General features: G+C 38.8%; 2 protein-coding genes across 2 annotated transcripts in view; both read left to right on the top strand.

The window, feature by feature from the left end:
• Positions 1-3,277, top strand: part of LOC122871826 (tyrosyl-DNA phosphodiesterase 2-like) — a 6,087-nt gene extending 2,810 nt beyond the window's left edge. Inside the window, exons 4-6 of the mRNA XM_044187245.1 lie at positions 177-295; positions 391-561; positions 1,270-3,277. Of these exons, the coding sequence (XP_044043180.1) occupies positions 177-295; positions 391-561; positions 1,270-1,551 (572 nt within the window). The 3' untranslated portion in view covers positions 1,552-3,277. The remainder of the gene's footprint in view (positions 1-176; positions 296-390; positions 562-1,269) is intronic.
• Positions 2,300-16,332, top strand: rpgrb (retinitis pigmentosa GTPase regulator b). Its single transcript, XM_044187216.1, has 14 exons — positions 2,300-2,433; positions 3,831-3,956; positions 4,209-4,301; positions 5,291-5,353; positions 5,450-5,608; positions 6,578-6,727; positions 7,262-7,420; positions 7,651-7,806; positions 7,917-8,041; positions 8,627-8,818; positions 9,732-9,918; positions 10,754-10,848; positions 10,943-11,002; positions 12,475-16,332. The coding sequence occupies exons 1-14, from the start codon at positions 2,403-2,405 to the stop codon at positions 14,674-14,676; spliced, it is 3,798 nt and encodes a 1,265-aa protein (XP_044043151.1). The 5' UTR covers positions 2,300-2,402; the 3' UTR covers positions 14,677-16,332.

Genomic DNA, 16,332 nt, shown 5'->3' with positions numbered 1-16,332 from the left:
GCGTAGGAGAAGATGCTCGTTATTCTGCTGTTTCAAGTTTTCTCTTTCTTCTGCAGGACCCAAAACACAGAGTATAGTATACTGTCTAATGCAATAGCCAGTACATACACAACAAACAGTATACATATTCACTTGTACCATTTTGAACCTTCCCTCTGTTCACTCACGCTGACCAGGTGGTAAGGAGGGTTACTTCATCGGGATGATGCTGAAAAAGTCTCGAATCACGCTGCTGGACAGTGAGATTGTCCCCTATCCAACCACTCAGATGATGAGGAACCTGCTTGTCGCTCAGGTTGGTGCACAGTCGTGAGAAGGTGTTATCCAAAAAAAAAGCATTTCTCCTTTACCTGGTGCGATGATGTAAAAATGTCTCTCCTTCAAAATCAGGTGCTGTTCAAAGGCCAGAAGCTTTGTTTGATGACGTCCCACTTTGAGAGCTGCAAGCCCCAAGCAAAAGAGCGGAAGAGACAGCTGCGACTGGTGATGAAGAGGATGACAGAGGCGCCTGATGATGTCACCGTCCTGTTTGGAGGAGACACCAACCTGAGGGATGCTGAGGTTTGCCTTTTTCCATTCAGATCTCCAGCAGGATGTTTTCTGTGTCAGGGCTTTTTCATTTAGGTCTATCACGGTATAATTTGAAGCACAGACTGTAACGGTATGCATCACGGTTTATTCGCTTTTCTTAAAATTTCAATACAAATGCTTCTGAAGGGGTAAAACACTGGTATGGCAACTGCATGGCAGCTACTACTGCACTCTTAACTGTATTACTAGGACATACGTCACATAGTACAGAAGTATTTTAAGAACATTTATTGTGCAAAACCGCAATAATAAATAGAAAAAAAACACAAAACCTTTTCTATTTGTCTATTATAATATTCTAAAGAATACTGCTTTTGGTGAGAAACCCTGCAAGTAAACATAACTTTGATTTACAAGAAACTCCACAGGGCAACTTTAAATGATCAGCTCAATCAATGACTCCACCATGAATGGGAGATAACATGTTTCCAGCAGTATTAAGATTAAAAAAACAGATCAGGGCACATTGGTGGCCTGGGGGTTAAGCTGCCAACGAATAACTGCAAAGTTGCCGTCCCGTCCGGCCAGAGACCTTTGTTCATGTCATTCCTCATCCCTCTCTCCCTCATCCCTTTTCCCACGCAGCTGTCTAATAAAGCCATAAACAATATAATGTAAAAACATTGTTCATGAACTAATCCATAGCTCACCTGTTTGTTCACAACTGCCATTCCATAGGTGGCCAATGTGGGCCTTCCTGGCTGCGTCTACGATGTGTGGGAGCACCTGGGAGAGCCAGAGCACTGCCGCTACACATGGGACACCCACGCCAACACCAACAAGGATGTTCAGTTCAAGTGTCGCTGCCGCTTCGACCGGCTCTACCTGCGCCGGGCTGCCAAAGATGGGGTCCCACAGCTGGAGCCCGACAGCATGGCCTTGATAGGGCTGGAGAAGCTGGAGTGTGGCCGCTTCACCAGCGATCACTGGGGGATCCACTGTACATTCTCTGCTGAGTAGAAATCCCCAAAACAAACTAAAACCCTTGCAATTGTCCTTCTGGTTAGGTTATAGTTCTCAACATGTACGATCTGTTCTCTCATTTCTATTTTTATGCCTCAGCATCAGACGTCTGCACAATGGGGGAAATTGGTGTGTTTCAAAATTCAAGTGCACGCAGCTGGGTTCAGACTACAGTGATGTTTCCTCTGTGAAAGACAGAATCTTCTTCATCCTGGTTTGCAATTTTGGTGTCAAAGACTCATGAAACAAAAAATGTCATAAACTCTGTTCCTCTTCAGCCTGAGGGAGTCCCCCAGAGGAGGAGACGCCTCCTTCAGCCTGGACAGGGACAGTCGCTGGTTGATCTCTACATTTATAAGAAACCAAAATAATGTTACCAGAATAAGACCAAAAATGTTTTTATTCAAACGTTGGATATGTACTAAACAATAATAATAATAATAATAATAATAATAATAATAATAATAATAATAATAATAATACAGTTATCATCCCGTTTTAATCCTGGTTCACATGTAAAGCACTTTGTAACTTTGTTTTGAAAAGTGCTGTATAAATAAAGTTTTTATTATTATTATTATTACTTTATACTGAAAAAAATATGAGCAGTGATTTTTTTTTTAACGTCTGCAATATCCACATATTTAAAATTCACATACATAAATACGATGCAGCATTCAGCGGAGAGACGCCAGCATCAAAACACACGTCCTGTGCCTTTAAGGGTCACGTGGTCAGCGTCGTAGCCTAGGAGAAGTTTTGTTTACTTCCGGGTTGTCAGAGTCGAAAACAAGAGGGGCACCAACACGCCCACGACACCGAGCAAAGCGGATTAAAGTCCCGCAGAGATGGCAGGGGAGGCTGAGGACGAGATACCAGGTAAATAACGACAGTTATTTCCCCCATTTTACACTCCTGCGGTTTTATAACCAAGAATTTTAAATCTGAAATGTTAGTTAGCCATCATTATCCAGCTAATTAGCGGTGCAGGGAGGTCGTTTTAGCTACTGCTTTAGCTCGCTGGCTAACGTAAAATAAACCCTTTTTATGCTCCGCTTTAAACTGTCAGCTATTTAAATATTCTATTTGTTAAATCTTCATGACTTTGTTAGTATTTTACGTTACTTGCTATTTGTATTTTCCCTTTTCCTTGATTTGTGAAGTACTTAAAAAGTTCGTTTTGAAACGTGCTCTGTAATTAAATATGAATATGTTTTCTTTCACCTCATGTTGGTGTATTATGTTTTTGTAATTTACACTCTAAGTACATTACTTAATTATAATTTGAGGTGCTTGTACTTACAAGTATTTTCATTTTATGCTCGTTTACACTTAAACTATCCTACATTTCAGAGGGAACCGTTGTATTTTTACTCCATTGCATTAATCTGACAGTTATAGTTACTTCTCAGTTTGCAGATTAAGATTTTACAAACAAAATGTATTATTAACGTATACAATATGATGCATTGTTATAGATTAAACTACCCAACAGCACTTTACATAAGTTAAAATGAGCTGCTTAGACATTAATGCATGATTAATAATAATCCAATAATATAAAACTCTCTGAACGGGGACATTTTGCTGCCTATGAGTGCCTTTATTTCTGATACTTTCAGTCCATTTTGCTGAGAATAATGTCATACTTCTGCTTAACTATACTCTACTTAACTTTTGAGTATTTCTACATTAAAGTATTGCTACTTTTACTCAAGTAAAAGGTCTTAACACTTCTTCCGCTTCTCCAGATATCATGAAAATTTAAAAGTAAATAAAAGATTAATTATTTAGGTTTTAGTTTATTTGACACGATGAGATGGGAGGACAGTAAATCATAACAATAAAATCTCAAGGATAAGACTTCCTTTCAGTCTGGTCCTAGAGAGTAAAGACGCTGGAGTTCAGGTGAAATACTACCAACAATCCAGTCCAATAAAAAGCTAAATAATCATCAATAAAATCCCTCCATGACCCACATAACCTAAAAGAATAGAGTGGTATTAATCCTACACAAGCAGCTTTATCTTTATTTATATTATCTACCGCACTAAGGTGTAGTTGTACAGCTTTAACCTTTAAATGTAACCAGCCAAGATGTTGGATTTCATCTATTAAATGTCAGAAATGATGGCGAATGTCTGTCGTGAGTCACCAAAGCTTTAATGAAAGAAGGAAAAGCATCAATCATCATCTTTAAGAAGCTGTAATTGATTAACAGTCATTAATTCCTTTGCTGTTTGCTTCTGCGCTTGTTTCCTTTTCCTTTCTGTCAGAATCAGGAGCGGTTTTCACTTTTGGAAAGAGCAAATTTGCCGACAACGTCCCCAGTAAATTCTGGCTTAAAAATGACGTCCCCTTAAAAATAGCCTGTGGGGACGAGCATACCGCCTTAATAACAGGTAAGAGACACTTTTAAGGTATCAAACTGTATATAAAAAACAATATTAGAGTTTTACTGATTCTGTTTTATGCTGGATGAGAGTAGTTGGCTTTTCCTCAACAGGAAATCTTCATATCTTACCATTAAACTACTTCGAAGACAAAAATACATACTTGAAGTGACAAGCGTGTCACTTAAAACCAAATCCTCCAGCTCAAGCACCTTAAAAATAAACCAACGCTTTCAGGAGCTGCTGTTTTTGTCTCCGCAGAAAATGGGAAGCTCTTCATGTTTGGCAGCAACAACTGGGGCCAGCTCGGTCTGGGATCCAAAGTGATCGTGAACAAGCCTACTTGTGTCAAAGGTCGGTCTTTAAATAGCTCTCCGTTCCCTATTTTAGTCCAAAAAGAGAGAGTATTGTGTGTAAGTGCTGCCACCGACAGCTGCCTTCAGCCTGCTCGAAGGGAAGCGAAGAGGGCGTCCCTCAGAGGAGGAGACGCCGCCTTCAGCCTGGACAGGAAGCTGTTTTAGGGACAGTCGCTGGTTTAATTTTACCACAATAATGGCCTCAAAAACTTTAAATCAAAAGCAAATAAATATAGTGCCCTGGATAACAAATAGAGACTGATTTATTTATTTGACATTAGAAGAGCCCTGCTGAGGGGGAAACCCAGAGATTTGTTAGCAAAATAATCCCAATCTGAGGGTCCATAATCTGGTCTAATCTAGAGGACACAGAGACAGACTGAGAGACAGTTGGTTGTTTATCAGATTTCTGTGCACTACTGCTAATATAAGATAATACAGAGTTAAGGAATATCAAGACAAATTACTCTTTACAGCCATTACACAAGCGGATATTTGTGTGTTAGTTTGTTTTAGATCTTTTTTTGGGGGGGGATTTGGTTTTATTTTGTAAAATATATTGTAAGTATGAATGTAGTCAGGAGACAATTTGAGAAAAGGGCATCACGTTTTTAAACTTCAGCATTAAAGTTCATTCTCAATATACAAATTGACAAAAACATAACAAAACAAATTCATTCCAACTCAAGGTTACTTACAAGCTTTTTTCCAGGGCTTTCAGCTGCGTCATACGGTCTTCATCCGCAGATGGTGTTTGCTTAGTTGTTACTCTTAACTGTAAGCCAACATGGATGAGAAGTCCTAAAGTGGTACGATTGAAAGCTCTGGAAAAAGCTAGTAATTGAATCTTAAATTAGGTTGTTTTGTTTTTTTTGTTGAGCCAAGTTCAAGAGTAAACCAGCTCAAAACTGAAAGTATTCACGCAGTCATGGTTGTGCAACAATAAATCTAGATTTGTTTATTAAAACTTCTTTTGTATAATTTCAGCTCTTAAATCTGAGAAAGTTCAGTTTGTGGCCTGTGGAAGAAACCACACCCTCATCTGCACAGGTCAGTGCCTGAGTCCGATGGACTACGTTTAAGGTGAATTTTAAACACGTTTGAATTTGAAAAGTCAGTGTTGTTTCCTCATTTGTTTTCTTGCAGCTCGGGGAAAGGTGTTCGCCGCAGGTGGGAACAGTGAGGGTCAGCTGGGGCTCGGCGACTGTGAGGAGAGGACGGCCTTCCGGAGGATCGAGAGCTTCGATTCACGTGGACCAATCAAAATGCTCGCTGCTGGTTCGAACACCTCTGCCGCTCTCACAGGTGACATTCAGATACTAACAAGTGTCGGCTGTTTTTCTTCCTCTTTTCAGTTGAGCATCGCAGCGGCTGGTGAGCTCTGATGGCAATTTTTGTCAGTAAATTAGATTTTTAAATGTAAAATTTTAATTTAACATTTTATTAAAATGAAGTGTTTTTTAAATATTTAGTTTTTATATTTTGTCAGTAAATTACATTTTTAAATCTAAAATTAAATTTTTAAAAATAATTAAAATTAATATTTTTTAATGTTCATTTTTTTTGTTTTTAGATTTGTTAATAAGTTCGATTTCTTTTAAACTTTTATTTAAAAATGTAAAAATGTATTTTGTATTCTTATATACATTTATATATTTTTTAGATTTTGTCAGTAAATTAGATTTTAAATTTAAAAAAATCAAAAATGTATTTTAACTTATATTTGAAAATGTTTAACTTATTTAAAATTATTGTTTACATTTATATATTTTAATTGTTTTTTTCAGGTCTTAGATTTTGTAAATTTAAGATGTTATTGTAAAACTTTATTTAAATTCATATTTTAAATGTTTATTTTTATTTAAATGTATTTTTTATTTCAAATATTATTTAAATATTTATGTTTTTTAGTTTTTAGATTTTGTCAATAAGTTATAAATTTAAATTAAACATTTAAAAATATATATTTAAATTTATATATAATCAATATTTTTTAAATTAAAAATGTTTTAATCTGTAGAATCTGTCAGTAAATTTGAGTAAAAATACAATTTCTCACGTAAATGCGCTGCACAAAACACAGATATATATTATATTGAGGTTAATTCCTGAAATCAATAAAATAATTACATTCTAGTGTGAATAGGAGTTTACAAAAGTAAATGGTTTTACCTTTTCCAGCTTTTTACAACTTTAAGTCCTTGGTTAACAAATTTAAGCACTGCTCCTAAAATAGGCAATGGAAATGGTGTGTTTATTTCCTGCCCGTCATAGAGAGTGGTAAACTGTTCATGTGGGGCGACAACACGGAGGGTCAGATCGGTTTGGGGAAGGAGAGCCACGCCTCCTCGCCACAGGAAGTCAGCGTGGGACGACCAATCAGCTGGGTGTCCTGTGGATACTACCACTCTGCCTTAGTGACAGGTGAGCACAGACGAGGTCGGGAACTACTGCGACCCTGCAAAGGATTAATGGGTGTAGAGAGTAGTGTAAGTATAGCTGGGTCTAGATCTTAAAATGAACCAGTTCCTTATTCATTCCAGTTAAGTAAATGAAAGATTCAAATTGTGTTTCTTTGTGTTCCTAAAGAAAGTCTGTAAAATGATCTGAATAAAGCATTTATTTATCAGAGCTTTGCAGTTTTGACAAAAACATCGTTTTACAACCAGAGCCAAAAGAACTATAAAACGCAATTATACAAACAAATAAAAATGTATAAACCAAATTACATCCACTGATGAAGGCCACGAGGTGTGGCTGAAAGCTCTGGAAGGTATGCGATTTTGTTTTTCTGGTTCTGGTTGTTGAATTGAGTACAGAGTTTATAGAGATGTTTGCTTAATGAAATTAAAACTGAAATGTTATTAAATTTGGAAACACAGAGGCAAAAGCATGTGTTTTAAGTCCACGTTTCGTTTTATTGGTTTGTGTGAAGCAGTGTCTTCCTCTGTGTGTCAGTTGACGGAGCTCTGTACACGTTTGGCGAGAGTGACAGCGGTAAACTGGGACTGGGCACCGACCAGCTGCCCCGACACCGAGTCCCTCAGCAGGTGAAGAGCATCAAGGAGCCGGTGATACAGGTGGCCTGCGGAGGTGGACACACGGTGGCGCTAACAGGTCGTGAACCTGTAGAGTGAAATATCTTTTGATAAACTACAAGTATGGCTGCGCACGTGTGGCCGAAACTAAGTGTTTGATAATATTACAGATAACCTTAAAATATTAAAAAAGAATATAAAATGTACGGCTCTGGCTGCGAGGTAAGATCAGACTTGAGAGTAATGAATTGCACCATGTCTTTACCTTTATTAATTAAGGCTTTTATTAATCTGTTTCTGGTCTTTCAGAGGATGACGTGTACACATTCGGTCTCGGTCAGTTCGGACAGCTCGGTCACGGGACGTTCACCTTCGAGTCGCGGCTGCCGCGGCCCATCGAGCACTTCAAAAAGGGACGAGTCTGTCAGGTGGCCTGCGGAGAAAACCACACCGCCGTCATCACAGGTAAACACTGCCTTTATTTCACCACCATCTGTCCCAGAGTTTTCACTGGTTTGATGAAAGTAGCTCTCTACAAACACAATTAAAGTGTTGCTGTTGTGTTTGTTTTTTAGACGGCGGTTTGCTGTACACGTTTGGAGACGGCAGACATGGGAAACTGGGCCTGGGAGAAGAAAACTTTACCAACCAGTTTAAACCAACTCTGTGTCCGCGCTTCCTCAAGTACAACGTTCAGGCAGTAGGTGTTTCACACGGGCAGGTTTTTGCTTTCAACTTTTGTTGTTTTTTGTTTGGATGTTGGAATAAAACTAATATTGATAACACTAGTATAATTGGAATAAGGTTCACAGGTACATAATATTTCTTTTAAATGAAAAGGAAAAAAATGTGAAATGTTTTATTATTTTTATCATTTATCATTTTTCATTGTATTTTAAAATGTATTGTAGTTGCTTAAAATGTTTTTAATATTACAATTTCTGTTTATGTTTATATTAAATATTTTATTAAATTCTATATTTTTACCTTTATATAAATCATGTATTCATTATATATTTATAATGCTAATAATCTAATAATTTATATTTATGTGTTATTATTTTATATTTTGGTTTTTTTGTTGTTTTTATTTTTACATTTTTATATATTATATATTTTTATCTAGCAACACTCATCTTTTTTTCATTTATTTATTCTTGAATTTTAACATCATTACATTATTGATTTGGCTGCTGATGTTGTGAGTAATACAGTAATTTCTAATAATAGGTGTCAGATTTTTCAAATGATGGATTAAAAAAATGTGGACCGTGTCTTTGTACAGACGACGTGCGGCGGCTGCCACATGGTGGTGTTGGCTCGGCCGAGGGATCAGAGCTGCGGTGATGTGACTCTGGAGGAGGACGACGTCACAGAAGATTACCTGGAGAAGCCGTACGTGGAGCTGCTGGGGGACGCGGCCGACTCCTCCACCCTGCAGAGGAGCCTCTCCGCTCGGGTTCGCAGGAGGGAGAGGGTGGGTAGAGAGCACGGAGGCGGGATTCATCCACAGATAAAGCAATCACAAGATATGATTCACAAAACAGTGCTGATAGCGTACATGACTCCCATTTAATACAGCTATAAACTCACTTTCTTACACTGTATCGGACGATTAAATTTAATACAGCAGTTTAACATAAAAATGTACTGATGTGATCACAGTCTCAGCAGAATAGTTCAACATTTTGGGATTTTTCCATAACGTTCAACTATTTCTTTAAAAGGCCAAAGGCGAGCTACTTAGTAAATCTCTTAAACCCTAATTTCCCCTTATATTTGTCTACATTCGTATTAAATATTCTGTCCCTACTCGTTCACACCATTTTCATTAAGTGCTGATTTGTTTGTTGATTTGCAGGTCAGAAGACGTCTAGTTAAAATTTGGCACAATTGGGTTGAAAAGTGAAGACGTCAAGATGAAATGCATTTGAAATCTCTGCAAAAAGCTAGCAAGTGGTCATTGAGTTAGGATTTTTATTTTGTCAAACTGTTTTCAACATCAAAAATGAACTTTTACACTAAATTATTCTTACTTTTAGTGAACTATTATAAACCGCTGGCATATTTTTTTATTAACAATTACATCAGATTGAAAAAATGTATGTCTTGTGCAGCATTTTATACATTTATTTCAAAATTCCTCCTTTTGCATGTTTGTATTTTTGAAACTTTGGGTTCTTAGGTAGAATTTAAAATCAAGTTTTATAGAAAAGGTTGGAAAAAAAAATTAAAATGTTGAACTTTAAAATAATACAGAACAATTCCGACCTCCAAACCTCGATACAGAGCGGTGTTTTGCCATTTTATTCCCCACATGCACACATGCTCCTCTCTGTAAGCTTAAACGCTACCACGTGACTCCTGGCTAATCAAACGCTCCCCCACAGGAGAGATCTCCGGACCAGTTCGGCGCCATGTTCCGCACGCTGCCCGCCATGATGCCCGGCTACCTCCACCCGCCGCTGCCTGTCTCCAGCCAGACCATCCCGCCCAGGCTGCCTCCACCTGAGCTGACCCACAGAAAGGTGCTCAACGGCACTCACCAACACGGGAGCGCAGGCTCAAACCACCAGGGTACCTACCTCACCTCCACCTCCTCCTCCCAATCCTCCCTCTCATGTTTCCTCCAGGAGTATAAACATTTTAATTTCTAGCAACAATCCAGTTAAATTTATAAAGGATTACATTTCACAGCGTCTTTCTTTCTGTTTAAGCAGACCCGATTATCAGAAGTCGTAGCTCTGTTTAAAGAGGGACGTTGTCTTCCAGCATATTGATCTCTGACCTGGCTTCATTCTACCTCTGCTTTCTCTGCTTCCCTCTCAAAATATTTTTTGTCTTACACTGATAATTTAGCATTTACACCAGTATAGTGCAGTCAGACAGCCGTTTTGAAGGAACTGGGTGGACATGAAGTACATAACGCCTCAGTTGAATAATTTAAATTAAATATTAAATATATTTTAATAGAAAGATGAAAGATTAAAAGGTAATTAAAATGATAAAAGTTAAACAAAAAATGGTAATAACATAGATAATAGATAATAAAAGCATTTAAAAAGAAAACCATAAAAGGTAAAAATCCAATAATGGCTTTAAATATTTTTAAGCCAGGTTAAAGAGGCAGGTTTTGTGTTGAGATTTAAAGATTTCAAGACTTTCATCTGCTTTCAGATCCTCGGGCTGCATGAAACACAAAAATCTAAAGCCACCTTTCCATTTGGGAATATAACAACAGCCACAAGCCAAAAACAGATTAAATTTGGGCAAGTTTCCTTTATTTCTGAAGGATAAAAAGGTTTATTTGACAGCCTGGGATCAGAATGAAAGAGCCTGAAGTGCTGCAGAAAACCAGGCTGAATCAGGAAAAGTCTGGACTAACGTCCTGTCCCGTTTTCTACCTCATCAGAGCAGACAGGGGGCGAGACAGACAGCGTTGTGGAGAGCCTGACCGACACCGACAGCGTTAAAGGCCTGGGAGAAACCACAGACTTCCTCAACATGGTGAGAGATCAGTGAATCCATCCTAAATTAAATCTGATAAGTGGATCATTGTGGATTTTGCTGCTCATTTTCCTTTTTTTATTCCTCCTCATAGACACACGTGATGAAGATGGACCCCAGTGATAAAACACTCACTCTGTCTCCAGTTCAGAAGGTAACTCACACTCTCGTTCTGTCATTTGTTAGAGCCAACATTTTTCAGATTAACAGCACCCATACTGATTCCTTGCTTTCCTGTCATTCTCCTCTCATTCTTTCAAATTTTGAGAATGCAAACACGTTGCACAATTCTCCTGTACACTAAGCTTTATTCCTCAGCTAGTTTTACCTTCATCAGGTTGATATTTGAGGTTGTTTTGTTTTTATATATATATATATATATATATATAAGCCATCAATTGATTTACAAGAGAAATATGAATTGGGGCATCTTGGTGGCCTAGTGGTTAACATTTCCACCGAAGACTACCTAATAAAAGTGCCAAAAAAATCTTTAAAAAAGAGGAAATATAAATTATAAGAACTACAAAACAAGACAATATTACAATTTTTTTTATTATTATTATTATTTATTTTTTTTTTACAATATATGATCTTAAGCATCATTAAGTGTCTTTAAATGCACTCAAGTACAGTAACCGTGTTACAGCCGACTTTTTGGAGTAACCTGCTGCCTGACGTGTTTTTACATATGAGCATGTGCCTAATAAAGACTTCGGACAAAGAAAGTATCACTGTGATAGCAGAGTGCCGTTGCCTCCTTGTATTTAAAACAATTCCATCCACTAAAACTAAAAAACTGACAAAAAGTAGCCTCTACAAGTCTAAATTAGTTGGTTTCTACTGCTGAACCAGCACACGCACACACAAACAAAAAAGCAGGAAGCTGTGCCTTGTATCACTAATACAGTTCAAATCAGTAAGCCATGCTTCCAAAATAATTTTGTGGATTTACAGTAATCAGGTTATTACAGTGCATGTGAACACGTTGTCTGATTACCTGCAGAACTCAATTTTTCTGAGTAACCTGGTTTCTTGTGTGCATGCAAAGGTACTGAATGGAGAAAGGTTGAATAAGAATAGCTAATTCTACGCTTTCAACCTCATTTTGCTAAACGCAGTAAACTCAAATCTCTTAACATTTATGGATAGTAGATTGTAAATCCCCTCCTCACATCCCTCGTTAATCTCAAAAAATACGTAAAAAAACAAATGTAATACACTGAATTAATAAAAAAAAACTTCTAGAAAAAGTCTATTTTTTCATTTAACCCTCTCTGTCTTTAAGTACCCAATTTTGAAATCCAGCCTTTAAGGAGCAGCTTCTCTAAATTTCCCTGTTGTTGATAAAGAAACCTTCTCAACCTTCTCTTACATATTTAAGGGAAGAGACTGAATGGTCACCAGAGGCCAGAAACAACCTCATATACCACTTTGATGAAAGTAACAGAAGCAAAAAGAGTTTGGGGAAGAGCTGTGAAACTTGATGAACATTTTCCATTATTCTGTCATACATTTCTGATTTTCTTCTGTCTCCTGTCTCTTTTGATTTTTATGCATGTCTCTTTTCCTCTCTAATGCATGCCTCTTTTTCATCCTCTTTTTGCATTCTCGTGCCGGGGATAGAGGAAGGGTAAGCATGGTAAGACCAATAAAGGGCAGAAAGAGAACCAAAAAAGTGGGGGAAAGCTCTTGAAGCAGAGCAGTTTCTCTTCGACTTCCCCGTCTCAGAAGAGCGAGACTGTCTCTCCTCGCCGGGCGTTACCCACCGAGCTTCTGAGGGGCCACAGCGCCCGCTCTCTGGCCTCTCAGAGCTCACAGAGACAGAAAACAACCAACCAGAACAAAGAGAATCTGATCATGGCCGTGGAGGAGCTGCAGAGGAAACCCAGTAAAAACAAACCTCCGAGCGTAGGGGACATTAGGAAGGCATCGTCTAAGCAGCAGCTCAGGCCAGTTCAGGGAAAAAGTCAGCTGATAGAGGTTGGCAGAAAACGGGTACCAGACTCTAAACAAAGTCCTGAAACCAGAAAGACAGTTTCAGGTGTCTGCTCTGAATCTGTACTGGCGAAAGTTAAGCAAGTGCAGCCTAAACCTGTCAGTGTTAAAAGCAAACCAATAGCCATGCAACGTCAACATGCAGGAGTTAGCTCGCCAGCTAAACGCAGTGACACAGACTCACCTGGGTTTCATCTGAGCAGTGCCTTGGATGAAGAGAGCTTAGATAGCTCTCGACTGCTCTCTGGGGTGAAAAAAAACTCAAAACCTAAAGGGAACACAGATGTTTCTAAAAAGTCTAAGAACGAGAAAAACAAAAAAGAGGCTCAGTCAAAAAAAGAGTCCAAACTTGCAAAAGAAACATCAAAAGAGGCGTCAAATCTCAGCCTGCTTGCTGGAGCTGCCTCTCTTGCAGCAGGATCGGTGTTAATGCATGAGGTGGCGTCCAGAAGCCGTTTTAGCTCGCCGTCGCCATCCCCATCCGAAAGCAGCCGCGGTGTCCTGAAAGACAGCATGACAAAATCACGAAGCGAGGAATCAGAATCCTACGCTGCCGATTTAAGTAAAAAATCCGCAGTCAGCATCAATATCATACCTGCACCAGAGAGTCCTGAAGTCAGTATGAGTCAGGACGAGAAGGAAACGAGTCAGGATGAAGGTGAGGAGGAGAGTGAGGAGCAGGACTCTGCGATGGTCAAACAGGAGGAGGAAGATGGAGATGAGGAAGGGATGAGAACGAGTGCAGAAGTAAGCGAGGAAGAGGAGGAGGAGGATGTCAGTCACAGTATCGAGAAAGTAACAGAAGAAGAAGATGACAAAGACAGCAACACTCTTCAACCAGAGGATGAGTTGGAAACTGATGTAGGCGAGGAGGGAAGCAGGGATGAGGAGGAAGATGAGAGCAGTGCTGAGGAAGAGGAGGAAAAGGAGGAGGAAGAGGAAGCAAGCGGGACAGCAGGAAGTGAAAGTGAAGATGAGACTGAAGAGAAAGACAGCAAAGGAGGTGATGTAGGAGAGGTGGAAGAGGAGGAGGAGGAGGAAAGCGAGGAAGGGTCGAGTCACGAGACAGAGAGCAAAGGAGGAGAGTCTAAAAATGAGGAGGAAGGTGAGGAAGAAGAGGGGGATTTGGAAAGCAAGGATGAAGAAGAGGAGGGTGAAAGTGAGTCTTTAAAGTCTTTGGAGGAGAGAGAAGAAAGTGATGTAGAGAGTGAGACAGAGGGAGGAGAAGAGGAAGAGGAGAAAAAAGAGAGTAGTGCTGAGGAGGAAGAGGAGGAGAAAGAGGAGGAGAGTAGTGAGGAAGAAGAGAGTGAAAATGAGGAGGAAAGTGAAGAAGAGGATGAAGAAGGAGAAGAGGTGGAAGAGGAGGAGGGGGAGGAGAGTGAAAATGAAGAGCAGGAGGAGGAGGAGGAAGAAGAAGCAGAGGAAGAGAGTGCTGAGGAAGAGGCAGAAGAGGAAAAAGAGCGTGAAGAAGTGGCGGAAGAAGAAGAAGAAGCAGAGGAAGAGAGTGCTGAGGAAGAGGCAGAAGAGGAAAAAGAGAGTGAAGAAGAAGTGGTGGAAGCGGAGGAAGAAGAAGAGGAGGAGGAGGATCAAAAAAGCAATGAAGAGGCTGAGGAGGAAGAGGTTGATAAAGATGAGGAAGAGGAGGAGGAGGGTGAAGATGAAGAGGAAGAAGAAGAAGAGGAGGAGGAAGAAGAGGAGGAGGAGGTTGTCAAAAAGAAAAAGTCTGCTAAATCTAGAAGTAAACTCAGGTCAGGGGTCAAAGGTCAGGCAGCAGGCGAGTCAGAGGAGTTTTGGGATGACGTGTTGCCGCAGTACCTCAACCTGAAATAACACAAATCCTTCAAATGATTCTTTATTGATCAATCTGTCAATATTTTTCTCCATTAATTGATTTTGTCTATGAAACATAATCAGAAATTCCAGGTGAGAGATGTCTTGTTTTTTTATTTCCACCAACAGTCCAAAACCCAGAGATATTTAGTTTACAATGATAAGAAGCCGAAAAAAGCAACAAATCCTCTCATTGAGAAGCTGAAACCAGAGAAAGTTTGGTGGTTTTGCTTCATAAACAACGGTTAAACAGTTAAGCGCTTTGATAGAATTGTTGTTGATAAATTTGTACATCTGTTGACTAATTGATTAATCAACTAATGGTTTTACCCCTTAAATGACACAATGCTGTAGAAGTAATTCTGTTCAGTTTTCTGTGAAAAAATAAGTATTGTCATCTGCGAAGAAAATCACCTTTACACATTTATCAAATAGAAACAAGGAGTCAGAGACATAAACTGAACATAAACTTTCTGAAAAACCGAGTCGATTACTATTACTATTACACTATTCAATATTGTTTATATTAACAATGGATCAAACGACTAAATGTAATGTGAAAGATGTAGCTTGTAGTATCAAACCCTCCAACTCTGCAACTCTACGGCGCTTTATAGCATCATTCGGCTCATTGTTTTGTTTTTACCCTCTGTACACTACCTGCTCAGCACCAAACAGCGGACACACACAGTTAGAGACTAGCTGGAGAAGAAAGTTGAACGTCTAGCAGCTTAAGAGACAGATATTTTTGTCAGAAGTTGGTGCTATATTGGACTTACATTCATCAGGTGGACACAAATAGCTCAAAATGAATGCTAATGTTGCTTCGTGTCTGCTGGATGTTGTCGTAGGCAGCTGTTTGCTAACACGTTAACCATAGCACGACTTTATAAGGTTTATAATATGTCAGTGTTGTGTTTACAGCTTGTTGCTGAATCTCGATTAACCTGAAGCTACAATAACCTGTTTACAAGTTGGTACATGTGGCTTATAGTTTGGGGAGGTAGCAAGTCCAACACAAAGAACCAGATCCCTGTGCTTTCTGCTACTGCAAGAACTTAACACACACAGTGCCTTTCTGCTCATATTTCTCCCATTTTTATTTCATTATCTCATTCATTTCATTTCATGTAATTACTGCATTTCTAAGTTGCTTTCTGAGCTGCTTCTCTCATGTTTTATTCAGAACTGTTTTTGTAATTTCACGCAGCCTTCGGCCCTTGGATACTGAGTTTTGCTTTTAAAGCCTTTGTTTACTTCTTTTTGTGGCAGCTTAAAAATGGGTAATATTTGGGTTAAAGAATAGTTTGTTTTCCCCTGCTGCCCAGATTTATCCTGCTATGCTCATAATATGCAGAACAGACATTTTCTATTGTGCTTTCTTCAATTTGGCTCAGTATTATAGAAAATTTTAAACACTAATTCGCATTGTCATCGCAGTGAAGAGTAGGCATTGCAGCCATGGTATGATTGGTATACAGTCAGTATACAAGTAGTTTAATATTCTTCTGACAGGCTGCTTTAATCTTTGGCAAATTAAAGGATTTACATTTTTATGTGGAATTATTCTTCTACCTACTTGTTTCTTCTTTCTACTTTCTTTTTCTGTTTATATTCATTTCTGTGTTTGTAATAAATACTACGTGTTTTATTTCA

This window comes from Siniperca chuatsi, linkage group LG24, assembly GCF_020085105.1.
Source record: "Siniperca chuatsi isolate FFG_IHB_CAS linkage group LG24, ASM2008510v1, whole genome shotgun sequence".
NCBI classification, from domain to species: domain Eukaryota; kingdom Metazoa; phylum Chordata; class Actinopteri; order Centrarchiformes; family Sinipercidae; genus Siniperca; species Siniperca chuatsi.
The sequence above is the reverse complement of the archived record's forward strand: the minus strand, read 5'-3'. Positions and strand labels throughout refer to the sequence as shown.